The 14687-nt window shown below is 34.6% G+C and overlaps 1 protein-coding gene across 1 annotated transcript; it reads left to right on the forward strand.

The window, feature by feature from the left end:
- The first annotated feature begins 4562 nt into the window (after window positions 1–4562).
- On the forward strand, window positions 4563–14419 carry LOC102588190 (serine/threonine-protein kinase STY46-like). Its single transcript, XM_006360828.2, has 16 exons — window positions 4563–4977; window positions 5335–5449; window positions 5889–5962; window positions 6108–6224; window positions 6554–6608; window positions 7117–7227; window positions 7759–7809; window positions 8219–8391; window positions 8472–8579; window positions 9228–9301; window positions 9421–9596; window positions 11312–11407; window positions 12421–12501; window positions 12581–12634; window positions 12757–12891; window positions 13856–14419. Exons 1-16 carry the CDS (start codon window positions 4784–4786, stop codon window positions 13934–13936), a joined length of 1695 nt encoding a protein of 564 aa, XP_006360890.1. The 5' UTR covers window positions 4563–4783; the 3' UTR covers window positions 13937–14419.
- Window positions 14420–14687: the final 268 nt, after the last annotated feature.

Genomic DNA, 14687 nt, shown 5'->3' on the forward strand with positions numbered 1-14687 from the left:
CAAGAAAATACTAAGGAAAGAAATAGAGTTCCCATAAACTCTAACAAAAATCTAACATTAATAAACTAACAATGCAGAAATTCAACTCCAAGAACCTGGAAGTCAATGTACCAAAACTCTAACAAGATTCATAGGTCTAAACGAGAAAATCATCTAAAGAACTAGTCTAAGTCCAAATATGATGGACTAGACAAAAAGAGAACTCGGGGCAGCCCGGAAGAACTGGCTCACCCTTGAATTTGAATCGGCGATCACTGATCTTTTAAACGAGGTCTGCCAATAGCCGCCGGAAGATGCCCTGTACTCAACAAAAATAAGAGCAAGTGCAGTGATGTACGCAACCACCGTGTACTGGTAGGATCACGCGGCTGTCCCACTAAGTGTAGCATACATTAGTCAATACAACAATATAATCACATGCCCATATCGAACATATACAATATCGAACATATACAATATCATCAACATATACGAACAATGAACAACTTTACGATTCTCACATATCACAATTATATAAATTTAGAGCAACATACCGTCTTTCAATATCAATCATCATTAGATATGAACGAACTCATCACAAGTAGATTCATAACACAATTCAATGGTCCTCTCACGGAACCCAATTCAATGGTCCTCTCATGAAACCCAAACCCAAACAGTTAGTATACCGGAACGTGGCATCCCATTTTTATGCCGGAACGTGGCAACCGATCCCATTTTTATGCCGGAACATGGTAGACGATCCAATGTTTATGTCGGAACGTGACAACCGATCCCATATTTATGCCAGAACGTGGCAACCGATCCCATATATATGCCGGAACGTGGCAACCGATCCTAGTTAGTTTTTTCAAAACGTGGCAACTGATCCCAGTTAGTTATGCTGGAACGTGGCAACCGATCCATTCAACACACCACAATCACAATCACAAGTATATTCTCAATAGTCATACAATCAGGAAGTGATTTATGGCATACAGTTATTCGTTCATACTCATACAATTAGTGTGATCAACAATGCAACATTCACATACATACATGCATCATAATGAAGCAAGAACAAGCATATATCACACAATTATGAAATCACAACCATCACCTACCTCGAAACAAGCTTAAAACCCTAAGAAACTTGATCCTTCCCTTTCCGGATTCGTTCCGCTTGTTCTTGGTCTACAAACAATCAATATAATACGGGAATCAATAAACAATCATTAATTACTCGAATTACTAACAATTCTATGAACCCTAGATCATACCCGTGATCTCAATTATCCAAATTAGGGTTGTTTCCACCATAGAATCTATAACAAAACCCTCCCCCATCAATATTCACCTATTCTATTACGTTCTACGGATCGTAAAATAGATTTGGGGAGTGAAAAGCTTACATTTGGCATCAAGAATTGTGAAAAACGAGTAGGAGTCGCCTGGGAGTCGTTCTTTAGCTCAAAAAGTCGAAAAGTGCATAATCATGAGGTCGTTACATCTATACACCTTCAAATCATAATTATTTTAATTCGTCTATCAATGAGCACAAATAAACGTCAATTAAACCTTTGGATTGTGGGGGCAATTTGGGACAATAAACTTAAAAATATGTAGGGATTTGTCATACACATCTTGAGTGAAAATAATACACAACAAGAATAAGATGGAGTAGAAATAAAAAAAGGTGTGAAATCATCTACACACAAGTCCAATCGAACATTTTTTTTCAATAGCAAACTAAGTATAAAAGCTATCAAAATGTTTCTAAACTTCTCCTTCCGATGGATGACACATAACACCAGGTAACCTTCTATTTTTGTGGTGCCTACTCATATGAGGAGTGAAATTCATTGATGCGAACAACCTCTGTAACCTAGATATAAAATGTCACTCCCCGAGCCTATACCTTAGACATGGCCGGCACTCGAGAACCATTTTTGATCCCCAAGCGAACACTTGGTCTGACTGACTACTTAGCGGAAGACTCATTCAAGCAAATATAGACTTAAAATAGAATAAAAATAAAACTCAACTCGAATATCTGAAAGTACTCATTGCAGTAATTATAATAGTTTGCAAAACATCTTTAAAGGAAAGGAAGTACTGAGAGACTCCTCGACTCTATCTATCTATGAAGCTTCTACTATTAAAGAAGGATGTCGGGAAGACCCACGACATCTCAAAACTACTAACTAGAAAGTAAATGTGAAGTCCTCCGGAATACAAGGAGGCTCACCAAAAGCTAGCTAGAGTATTGAGTGATCTCAACAAAGCACCTGTTGATGATCTCGAACACCTGTGTCAGCATCATAAAATAAAAGATGCAGACCGAATGACATCAATACATTTGAATGTACGAGCATGTAATATAGCTGAAGTGAAATAACTGAATGAAATGATTGCAATAGTTAAAAATATACTCAAGATGAATGTAAAGAAATAAAGGAGTTAAATCATTTAAAGCTTTATAAAATACTTACTCATCTCTAAACTCAATATATATATATATATATATGTATTTGTTATGCGAGTTTCTAAATTACAAATCAAACATCTTATTATTTTTATACATAAATTATAATAACTTATTTCCTAATTAGCTACCAAACATTAAATAATTTATATAAAAAATTAATACATAAATAATTTGCTTCTTTTGTCGTACGTTTCTAGTGATTATTATACCATTGAATTCTTTAAATAGAAAGTTAAAATTAAAGAGTTGTTAAAAAAAGATATTTTTTAGAAACGATTTTTAAAAAAAAAAGTTAGACAACAAATTAAAATGAAAATAATATTGATTAATTACGTAAATGAGAACAACTTATATAAGGTAGCATATATTTGATGAACAATCATAGCATATATATGATTGTTCGAAATTGATTCGTAATTGATACGTCAATTGCAATATTGACTTATTAATATTGAATTATCAGATAAATGACTAAAATTTTATAAATAACGATTTATTGATGTGGGAGTAGATTACTCAATTTTCTTATGAGATAAAGTCATTAACTTACGAAGAGTTACTATATATACAATTTAATCTATAGATATATAAATTATAAAGTACATATTATATTATGATTTACTCCTGAAGCATGATCTGATGATAGCACAATCAAGTGCTAAAACCTTCAAGAGTTAATATAAATTATAAAGTACATACTATATAGTATATATATATATATATAAAAGGTCTTTGCTACATTTTAAAGAATAGGAGATCCATTTTACAAGACATATAAATTAATCATTGTTATCTGAAAATTTCATTCACGCATGTTCAAGAATCATAAATCATAAAAAATGACAATAAAGTCCTATTTTTTTATGTCGCCCAAAAAAAATAATCAACCCAAAGCATTTAATATAGTAAAAAAAGTTAATTTATATATCAGATAATTGCTAATTGATTATCGAATCAACTGATATTTTACTAATTAATTAGTGAATTAATATACTTAAAAACTAATAATTGATAAATCAAATCGTTAAGTATAATTATTTATCAGATTCTATGATAAGCAACCCCACTAATAAGTACTTCTCTATTTTGGTCGAAGGTGAAAAATCGAACCAAAAAATTATTATTGGGTTATTGCATTAACGATTGTTTAATGGTTTTACTAAAAAAATTATCGGGTTATCGGTTCGATATTGATTTTTAATATTGGGTTGGATTATTGGGTAAATTAATAACTCATTAAGACTAGTAATTTACTACATTTACTTGTACATAAATATTATATATTACTCTCAATACCTTACTAGTTACTATCTTTATTATTTAGCTTTCAATTCACACTTCAAAGTGACTAAAGTTCACAACTTCACACTATTCAAAACGTCAAAATCTAAAGTAAGTACCTTATTCCTCTTAATTACTCTTTGTGTTACACTTGTAAATTTTTTTATTACATTATTGTGTGTTGCGTCAAATTTATTAGAGAAGTTATATATTTTAATTTATAAGTATTTTCTTATTGATTAAATCGAAAACCGAATTGTTATGAATCAAAATCGATAAATCGAAAATCAATAAAAAATCTCTTATTAGTTTAACATATTTAAAAATTAAAAATTGAATCGATAACATATAAAACCAAACCAAACCGATCAATGCATACCTTAGTTGGAGGTGGAACCAAGATTATAAAGTACTTCTCCATTTTGGTAAGGGAGTTGGGATTAAGAGGCATTTCTACCACCCTTTCTTTATCACTGAATTGTCAATAAATTTTGTTAGAAGATAATAAGTTAATATATATATTTAATATTTTAATATAAATACAAAATTTACAAAAAAATTAGTAAATTTATCTAAATTCACAAACTCCACCTAGCTCCGCCTCTGATTTTGGTGGAACTAGTTGATGGGGCCGTTTTAAAAATAAGGAGTGACAATTAATACTACTCAAGGGGTATTACCTTTTGTGATGCGGCAGCTTGATCGGTTTTCCTTTTACATACTAATTCTTCGAGATTATCCAAATTATTTTTTTTATATACTCATAGTACAGACTAATTAATATTTTTTCTTTTACAATATTCACGAGACCAAAATAATTATAAAAGCCCCAAGGTTAAAAGGGAAAACAAAAGCTAATTAAGGTTTAATTAAACCCAAAGAAAACTTGAATTGGATAGAGAAGAAAACAAATCAATTGCTCCCTCAAAACCACTGCGCCTTTTTTTTTTCCTTTTATATAATGTATATATTTGGTTTCTTGGTTTTAGAGTTTTGGGCACATTGGAGAAGACTGTAGAAGAGAGAGTTGTTCAAATGGTGATGGAGGATACGGAGAGTTGTGGTAGTAGAGTGGTGGATTCAGCGCCGGCGAACAGCCGGCAACACAGAAAAAAGTTGGAGGTTTATAATGAGGTTCTTCGTAGACTCAAGGAATCTAATAACGATGAGGCTCAACAGCCTGGGTTTGATGATGAGCTTTGGGCTCACTTTAATCGTCTTCCTACTAGGTAACTATCTTCTTACAGTAATATGTATATTAATATATGATCTCGAATGTATTTGTGCTTATTTGGAAATGAGTCAATTGTGGTGCGGTTATGGTTGATGAGATTTGTACTTATCCGGTTAATATTTTTTAGGCTATTAATTTTTGTTTCCTTTAGCTGGTGAATGTGAAAATTATAGATCGAGATAAGAGTTTGATGAAGTGTGTCAATTTGCTTTTGTTGATGATTCTTCTGGTTTGCAGATACTTTTAAAGATGTGTGGTTTGGATGCAGGAAGTTGCAAATTATAGTTTGTAAATAAGCTGCTGCGTAGTTTTACAATTGATTTACTGATTAATTTGTTTTTCTGCATTTAAGGTACGCGTTAGATGTGAATGTTGAAAGTGCAGAAGATGTACTCACGCACAAGCGGTTATTACATCTCGCACATGATCCGGCTAATAGACCGGCCTTTGATGTCCGGCTGGTGCAGGTTAGTTCCTTTTGCAGGATAGAATCTTGGTTTCGGTGTGGTGTCATATGAATGGCCGCTAAAATGTTCATTTTCCTAGAGTAATGGAATATTAGTAGAACGCATATTGTTATCATAAGTTCACGCATGCTGTGTAGGAATATAGAAAGGTTGAGTTTGTAAGGTAAAACATCTGCATCTGGAAGAGTATAGTTTATCAGACATTTCATTGAATTAGATTCTATCGTCTTCTTTTATCTCTGCATCTTAAATGTTTAATCTGCATCCAATGAAGTCTTTAAGTTTCAGGTAATTTCAGTTTCAAGTTTCGTTCTAACCGGGTCGTCTGAAACAATGCCAATTGCATGCTTTTTTGTTCTTCTATTTGCATTGTTATTTGCTTCATTTCTAACTTAAGCTACTCGTAGTTGCGTGTTGAATCAAACGTGGCATTATGCAGGTTACTCCAGGCCCTGATGGAAACTCAGCAGATCCTGTTCCATTAAACTCTGCAACCAAGGAAATTAGCCGAAGGTACCTGAAAATTTTTTCTCACATGGGACATTTACTGCCTTTTAGTACTGTTTATTTGATGCTTTGTCACATCCTTCAAGTATTCCTTCAGTATAACCTTCGATATTTGATTATGCTAATATGTTCTCTCCATCTTAATGTGTAGTGTCCTTCCTCTACCTGCCTTTGGTTCTTCCCCTAATCTCGAAGCACTTGCTCTTGAAGCTAGCAAATCTGAAGTTCAAGATGAGGATGTTACTGTCACTTGTGGAAATTTGTTACGGTATACAATCTTGAGATTTAAATTTGTTATCTTAGTTTATGTCCTGAACTAATTTATCCCTATAACATGATGATGCATAGAGGACACCCGCAAAACGCTTGGAATAATCTGTACCTACATTATTGCTGTGATCATTCTCATTGTTTTTCCGAAATCTGTGTTTTTAAATCATTCACTGTAACGCATACGCATGACTATCACTCATTTGAAAATTATGACTACATTAATTTCATCAAGATGGAGCATTTCAACTCTGTTCCCTTTTTCTGTATGCCTTTTCTGCTCATCTTGTGGAGCTCACTACTAAACATGGTACATAATTATGACAGGCCAATGCATGAAATTACGTTTTCAACTGTTGACAAGCCCAAGCTCCTCAGCCAGGTAGTTGGATGTGCTTTATTGTTTGATATATTACTTAACAATATACTAGTCCGTTTGATAGAAAATGTACACCCATGCTGGTATAGAAGTGGGATCAGAAGAGAACTTTGGATTTGACAGTTAAGACTGCTCACATTTCTATTATTAAAACCAATGTCTACCAACCATGTATAGTTTTAATTGTTTCTGAATCTTAATGATTCCTTTTCTAGGTGTTGGGGTTCTTGTGGGGTGGGTAGGTGGGGGTATAGTTATTTGACCAATATCTTTGAAGGTAAAGATTATTGTGGTTTTATGTCTTGATGTTTCAAGAACCATAGGTGACAGTGTACACTTGGTTTGGGGGACACAATAATTCATAAAAGCCTGCCTGTTCTTTTTGGATTGTGATGTGGTACTGCTAGAAGACTTCATTTTACAAATTGTAAATTTTGCAGCTTATATTAGTTCACATACTTCTAAATTTAAAAACTGTGAAGCATTAATGAATCCCTTCAATGTGTGACAGTTAACTTCATTACTAGCCGAGCTTGGGCTGAACATCCAGGAAGCACATGTATTTTCCTCTGTTGATGGCTACTCCCTAGATGTTTTCGTTGTTGATGGTTGGCCCTATGAGGTATTTTCTGTTGCTTTTACACTGTTGCAAAATTTTACTTGGATCCGCTCTTAGCTTAAGGTCCTATTATAGCTTTTCACCTAATACAAAGAACTTGTAGATAATGTAGCATCTTTTATCTCCATTTATCTTATTCTTCTGTCCTTTCCTGAATATGAAATAAATAGATCTCTCTAACCGAAGTTATGCAGTTGTTTCATGTAATTAGTTGAAAAAATGAATTTTGATTACTTTTCATCTTCAATCTCTAAACTAGGGAGAAGAAAGTACTGGTCCGGAAAGTGTTTTTCCTGGCTCATGGAATGGGGCACTTTGTGCAGTTGCTTCCTAAGTAAATATTCAATGTCGTATTTCCATGTTTTGGCATAAATGAGTATCTATCTTCCAAAAAGAGTGAATAAGTGGGGTTATTAGCGTTATAAAAAAAAAGAGAGAACAAGTAGCATGATGCTTAGTTCAAATGCCAACTCTATCATTCAATTAAAGGTAAGGATGCTGATAGATGCTTGTTTTCCTGTGGTCTCATTTCAGGAAATTGAGCAGCTTCGAATGGCACTGAAAAGGGAAATTCTGAAGATTGAGGTATCTCCTGGTTTTGCCCTACCTCAGTTAAGCCAACCAATACTGATGCTTCAAAACTAGAATATGTATATAGCAATCAGAAGGATTTCATCAAAATTCTAAAAAAAATTGGCAAACCTGTTTTATTAATGGGGTTGTTTTTAGTCTATGGTCAAATTTGTTCCTAGTAGTGGTCAGAGGTGGTCTTTTTATTGGGACAATCTTTTGAATTCCTATGCTAATTTTATGTGTTTATATGTAGTTTCAATCTGCAGTAGTAGGAAATGCTACAATCTAATTAATTGGGTTCTCTTCCCATATGAAGCTCCCCATAGATCTACTTGCATTTTTTGTAAAAATGTCTTGAGGTGTAAGCTAATTTGAGTGCCCACATATTTTACTGTTATTTAACTGGAGTAATGCGATGCAGAAATCTTCACCTAGTCAAAGTCCATCAGAATCTTTTAGAAAGGAGAACAAAACACTCATCAAATGTGAACTTGATCCTGTGACAATACCTTGTGATGGCATTGATGTCTGGGAAATTGATCATCAGCTTCTAAAATTTGGCAACAAGATTGCTTCTGGTTCATATGGTGACTTGTAAGTTTGTCGTGCACTAAATCATATCTATGATCATTTTTGGTTTCAGAGTAACTTAATTAATTATGTGATTGTTTCAGATACAAAGGTACATACTGCAGTCAGGAAGTAGCTATCAAGATCCTCAAATCTGAGCGCTTGAACACGGAATTGCAAAAGGAGTTTGCCCAAGAAGTTTATATCATGAGGTTTGTTGGATATCATAGTACCTGTGGAGGTTATGGCTGTTCTAGATAAACCTCGTCTTCTTTCTATGCACTTAGCCTATTATGATTTGACATCTTCATTCTTAGTTACCATTTATCTTTTCTGTCTCTAGTTTTGTTTTGTCCTGAGATTACTTTTGTGTCCTGCGAAGGAGCAATATTTGATTTGTTGGTATAATGTTGGGAGAACTGCTTTTATTTCTATATTGGGTGAGAGGCTGAGAGCAAGCATTCCTTGTTTTCTACTGCTTTTTACTGCTGCAAGTACATGTGCTGACATGCAAATGTTCTCATCTGATTGATTTGTGTTCCCTTCTTTTGCTCTAAGACTAGCATAATGAAATAGCAGATCGCTTATATCTGAAGAGTCACTATGTTTCAATAATACTTTAGCTATCATCCCTGATCAATCAGCCAATATATTTTTTTCTACGCGTTTGTTCTGCTTTCCTTTCTGGGATGCAATAGGATGTGTTGGGTACACAGACTATATAATTTCAAGATTTAATTTCTCTGACACTTCATTCTATTTTCCATACTTGGATGCAATTGGGTGTGTGTTGGTTAGGCAAGGACTATATAATTTCAAGATTTAATTTATCTGACACTTCATTTTACCTGTGCTTGCAGAAAAGTTCGTCATAAAAATGTTGTGCAATTCATAGGGGCATGTACCAGGCCTCCAAACTTGTGTATAGTAACAGGTATGTTAATAGCTTAATTGGGGAAATTTAAACTTCAGACAACATATGGTTTTCTTCTACTTGCCTTCTCCAAATGAGTTTTCTTACTAATGACCTTACTTTAATTTTCTGAACTGTAGAGTACATGTCTGGAGGAAGCGTATATGACTACTTACACAAACAGAAGGGCAGTTTTAAATTTCCTACTTTGCTCAAAGTAGCAATTGATGTATCAAAAGGGATGAATTACCTGCACCAGAATAACATCATACACAGAGACTTGAAGGCTGCCAATCTACTGATGGATGAAAATGAAGTAAGATATTATCTCAATAAGCACAATAATGTAAATGTTTGTTGTCTATGTTATTGGTAGATGTTTTCAGCTTTTAATTTGCATAGTAAGATTGATTAATCGCATAATCTGTACCAGTCCATCTTTTATCATGAATAACTGAATATGAGACTGAATCTTGCTTTAGTAAGTTGTAGTTTGTGCAACTTATATTTGACTGCAGTTATGAAGGAGAGATAACCTCATAAACCGAAGGATTAGTTCTTCAATTGCATATTTGATAGCCATCAGAGATGTCATCCAAGAATTAATTGGACTTCTTAGCTGAAAAGTATCTCAACTTATGTTTTCTTTCTAACTCATTTGCTAAGTGAAATTATGTTCATCTTATTGATGAGCTTCTTGAACTTGGGACATATCCAAAATAAAGATATGAGAATGATGACTTATGTTTGGGTTTTGGGGTTCCCATAGAAATTTCCATCCTTTGATTGTAAATAAGAGGCAGAGTGGCCTTGCTGCCACGATCCATTGAGATTCAGCCCTTTGTCGCTCCGATTCATCCGGATTTAGGTTACGGTTGATTTGCTAATTTCAAAAAAAAAAAAAAAGATATGGAACTTAGCAAGAAGATCATCTTTTTGTGTGAACTTTATCATGAAATTCAAGTTTCATGGTGTAGCCAGAACCAAAACTGCATGTTATAAACATACTTATGGCTGAACAAAATTCCGGGGGTCTTTCGGAAGTAGCCTCTCTACCTCCGTGAGGTAGGGGTAAGGCCTGCATACACTCTACTCTACCCTCCCGAACCTCACTGTGTGGGACTACACCGGGTATGTTGTTCTTATCTTGTTCAAGAATGGGAAGGGAAAGAAAGGTTGATCTAAACTCTTCCCAACACTTTTGGGGATAGGGGAAAATGCATTTTTCTCATTATTTTCTATGAATTTAGCAAGTAAGCTGTAAGCAGTTTCCTAGTTTGAAGTGAGACAAAGAGGAAGAAACTAATACTTCAAGGCTGATTATTACTAATTCATAATATACAATAGCATGGAAAACTGAATATAACGAAGCAAAATCTTTACAGTCTGAAGCCTCCTTTAGTAAAAAAAAAGATTGGAAGATTCAAAGAGGTTGACATGCTCCTTGTCTTATAATGTACACCAGCTCTGTCTACAGTCCTAGTCTAAACTGGAGACGGAACTGTGTGAAACGGATTTAAGATGTTACTTTTACTTTCGATTCTTTAGTTTTCATCAAATTTTGTGAGTACAGTTTAAGTAGAATTAAACTCTTTGGTGAATTTTCTTGGACTAACCAAAATATTCTAAGTTTGTGGCATGGTTTGCTTGGTTATAGCGTTAGTACCTTTTCTTGGACTATAGTTCATCCTCTCAATCTCTTGAAATCAGTTGGGGAATTTTGAGGGTATAAGTTGGATTTTCAGTTGTTTGCAATTGACAGTCTGTTTCTGTTTTCGTACTTATAGCATAGAAGGTTTTTTATTTTCTAAATTTCTTGGAAATCATATGCATCATGTCCCTTTTTCTACTGCAAGGACCTAAATTAGCTTGCCAAAGCCATGCAAAAGCAAACTGTCATTCTTCTCATCAGCTTTCATTTCTAAGTCCTTTCATAAATAATCAGTTTTTTTCTAGTTTCATCTAGCCACTGTGCTAACACAACATATTCTGTTCCATATCAAGTTTTACCCAGTACTTTTATTATTTCAGGTTGTTAAAGTGGCTGATTTTGGTGTTGCCAGAGTGAAGGCACAAACTGGTGTCATGACGGCGGAGACAGGGACTTATAGATGGATGGCCCCTGAGGTATGCTTTGGTCATCAACATTAATATCAACAGTATATTTGGTCTTACAACTACCTAAGCTAGCACTGAATCTTGAGTAAGGTCTGAGCTATGAGAGGGAAGATTTCGATGCAGATCTTAAATTTAAAGTGTGCATATTAGATACGACACCCAAAGAAGGTGAAGTTATAAGAGGAAAAACATACAGGAAGGGAGGTTGGTCCACACAATTGGTTGAAATGCCAATGTGTGCCGGATTATGACCGAACACCTCTAATTTAGCTTTAGTCTGGTATTTGCTTCTAATGGAAAATTCAGATTCTTAAGGTAAAATTAAACTTTTAGTTCCAGAATTAACTGTGGCTTCAGTTGAATTTTATCATTTTATGTTTTAGCAGTTTCAGCACTCATATCCATGTAGAATAATCTTCAGTAACTTGTGTGTAATCCAATTTATGCAAGCAACTGTCCCATTAACCCAGCAACAATCTTTCCTGTAATATCTGGTATATGATTTTTCAATAATGCTCCTCCATTAAGTTCTGGTACATCCATAGTTTGTCAACCTTCTTGAATTTTATCAAGAGAGGTTCCAGCCTATAGACCAACTATAGAAGGTTTTCTTTTGTTTTCTTCAGGTCTTGTCTTTGCTCTACCCAAAAGAAGATATGTGCATAAGCATTTTGTTCGAGTAGGCCAAATGTTGGGTCAATACCAAAAACCCGACATGCCACCTATTTGAGAAGTTGACCAAATACCATGTATTTTCCCAAAAGAAAAAGTATTTTGGTGGGTTATAGGGTTAGTTAAACAGCTCCTTCTGTCAACCTGTAGACTTATATGCAGAATAGCTCTCTTTCTTATAACCGTGGTGTCCAGAGTCCAGACCAACTTGTGGGTACCTAAATAAGTTGAGGGCATAAAATTGGAGGGACTAGACGACTTAACCATTGTCCAAGTCTGAAGATTTGTTTGCCTTCAATTTAATTGTTACTGTACCTGCATTTTCTTATATCAGATCTTTGTTCTTGAAGGTTATAGAACACAAGCCATATGATCACAAAGCAGATATTTTCAGTTTTGGGGTTCTGTTATGGGAATTGATGACTGGAAAGGTATTTATCTGTGGTTATTTTGATATTTAGTCATTTTGTGTTGTTTTTCATTGTATTTATCTCTTTATTTGATTATCAGCTTCCATATGAGTACTTGACCCCACTACAAGCTGCCATTGGAGTTGTCCAGAAGGTATGATATATATTATTAAATGTGGCCATGATCGCTGGATGCATACTTGTGCCTAACAAGCATGCAGACACATATTAACGAAAATACATATATGGTGATAGTTCTTTTCTAATGGATTTCAGGGGTTGCGACCTGCTATTCCCAAACATACTCATCCAAAAATTGCTGAGTTACTGGAGAAATGCTGGCAACGAGATCCAACATCAAGGCCTGATTTTCCTGAGATAATAGAGACATTGCAGCAAGTAGCAAAAGAGGTATGCGCTTTTCTTTTACATTACCCAATCAATCCTATCTTTATTGTTGCTCTGGTGAAAAATTTAATGTAAATACATACAACACGAATAATTGATAGATTATAATACATGAATTGAATCACGGGTTAATACCTCAGATGGTCACTCAACTATCCAGTTTTTCCTCAGAAAGTCACTCACATGGTGACTTTTTAGTGAAAATTAAAAGTTGAGTGACTTTCTGAGGCAAAAGTGGATAGTTGAGTGACCATCTGAGGTATTAACCCATTGAATCACCTAGTGAAAACAAACATCTTTTAGCTTAGTTGTGCGGACTCTTCACTTTTGATGCCGCACCCGTCTCGGATTCTTCAAAAATACACTACTTTTGGCGAATCCGACACGCACCCGTTGGCATTTTTGAAGAGTCCGAGCAACATAGTCTTTTAGACCTATAATGTGTCAAAGTTCCGATGCATAGAGGTAGGTTGCATTAGTTTATTTTTTTATTCGCCAAAAATAAAGTTTGCAAAAGGAATGGTCACTTTCATGTAGTTCAACAAATTTGACACCCATAATGTGAATTTGTAATGAGTGGTTGAGGGTTCTTCTCCAATCTTCAGCATCCAGATTCCAAAATCACTTTCCTTGTTTTCTTCATCGTTACAGTTGTGTAATTGTCATATCTACTTTAAAGCACCCTCCTTGCAGTCCGCCCTTGTATTATTCGGTCTTGCAATACTTATTAAATACAAAGAAGAAAATGTATTTCGACCCCGTTGTAGTTCTCAATCATTTTGTGGCACTGGGCATGGCTGAACCATCTACAATGGGGGGAGCTAATGCACATGCAAGAAGCTTTAGATAAAAGAATTCGTTCTTGCATCGCTTTACTTATTATTGGTTTGATTTATATTTCAAAAGTCATGTACTTCTCCTCATGTGAAGACATGTTAAAACGTTAACATTCTATTGTATGGGTCAGGTTGCAGATGAGGAAGATGATCGCCGCAAGGAGAAGCCATCCGGAGGATTCTTTTCAGTCCTCAGACGTGGACACCACTAAGTAAATACACTTATAGAGAATGTTGATAAAAAGTTATAATCTGATAACACACTTCTAGCTTATTTATCCCTTGTACAGATTTTTTCCCGATCAGTGTTGCCATTTACCACAACGTTTTTTGCTAATTATTTTGAGATTCCCTTGTTTAGGTGGCCATTCTTTCTTTTAGCATTTTCTTCCTTATGTTCAAGAAGCTAACCAAGAAAGAAGCTTTTGGGTTTGAGCTTGTAGAACTTGAGCAAAGTTTACCAGGGAACGGTTCAGTTCATTCCGGATCTAAGATGTTTGTTGATTGTTCAAGAATATTGTGCTTTATATGTCTTAACAAGCAAATCTTTTTCCAGTTTTCAGTCAGTCGTAGGTCCTTTGTTTTCTGTTCTCTTATTATGTGTTATTGCATGGCCATAAGAGAAGAGTCCGTTCCATGCACTAAGCACCACATTAATGATTCAAACCATTATAGAAACACCTATGTCAACTGTTCCCCTTCTCTTTTATGATTGCTATATTTGTATACTCTTCTAATTTGCTGGGTAGATGACTTGCATAAAGTGACAGTCGACTGATATATTAATTAACCTTAGAAAAAGAGATCAATTCACCGTTCTTCTTGAGTTTTGCTATAAGTAGAACAATAACTTGTATAATAGTGATATCATGATGAGTCTTTATATTAAACTTGTAGTTGGAAACATAAAGAGTTTGTTTAGCTAAGCTTATGAGTTGGTCAAATTAGCTTATAAATATTTTT

The sequence above is a fragment of the Solanum tuberosum genome, unplaced genomic scaffold (assembly GCF_000226075.1).
Source record: "Solanum tuberosum cultivar DM 1-3 516 R44 unplaced genomic scaffold, SolTub_3.0 scf00336, whole genome shotgun sequence".
NCBI classification, from domain to species: domain Eukaryota; kingdom Viridiplantae; phylum Streptophyta; class Magnoliopsida; order Solanales; family Solanaceae; genus Solanum; species Solanum tuberosum.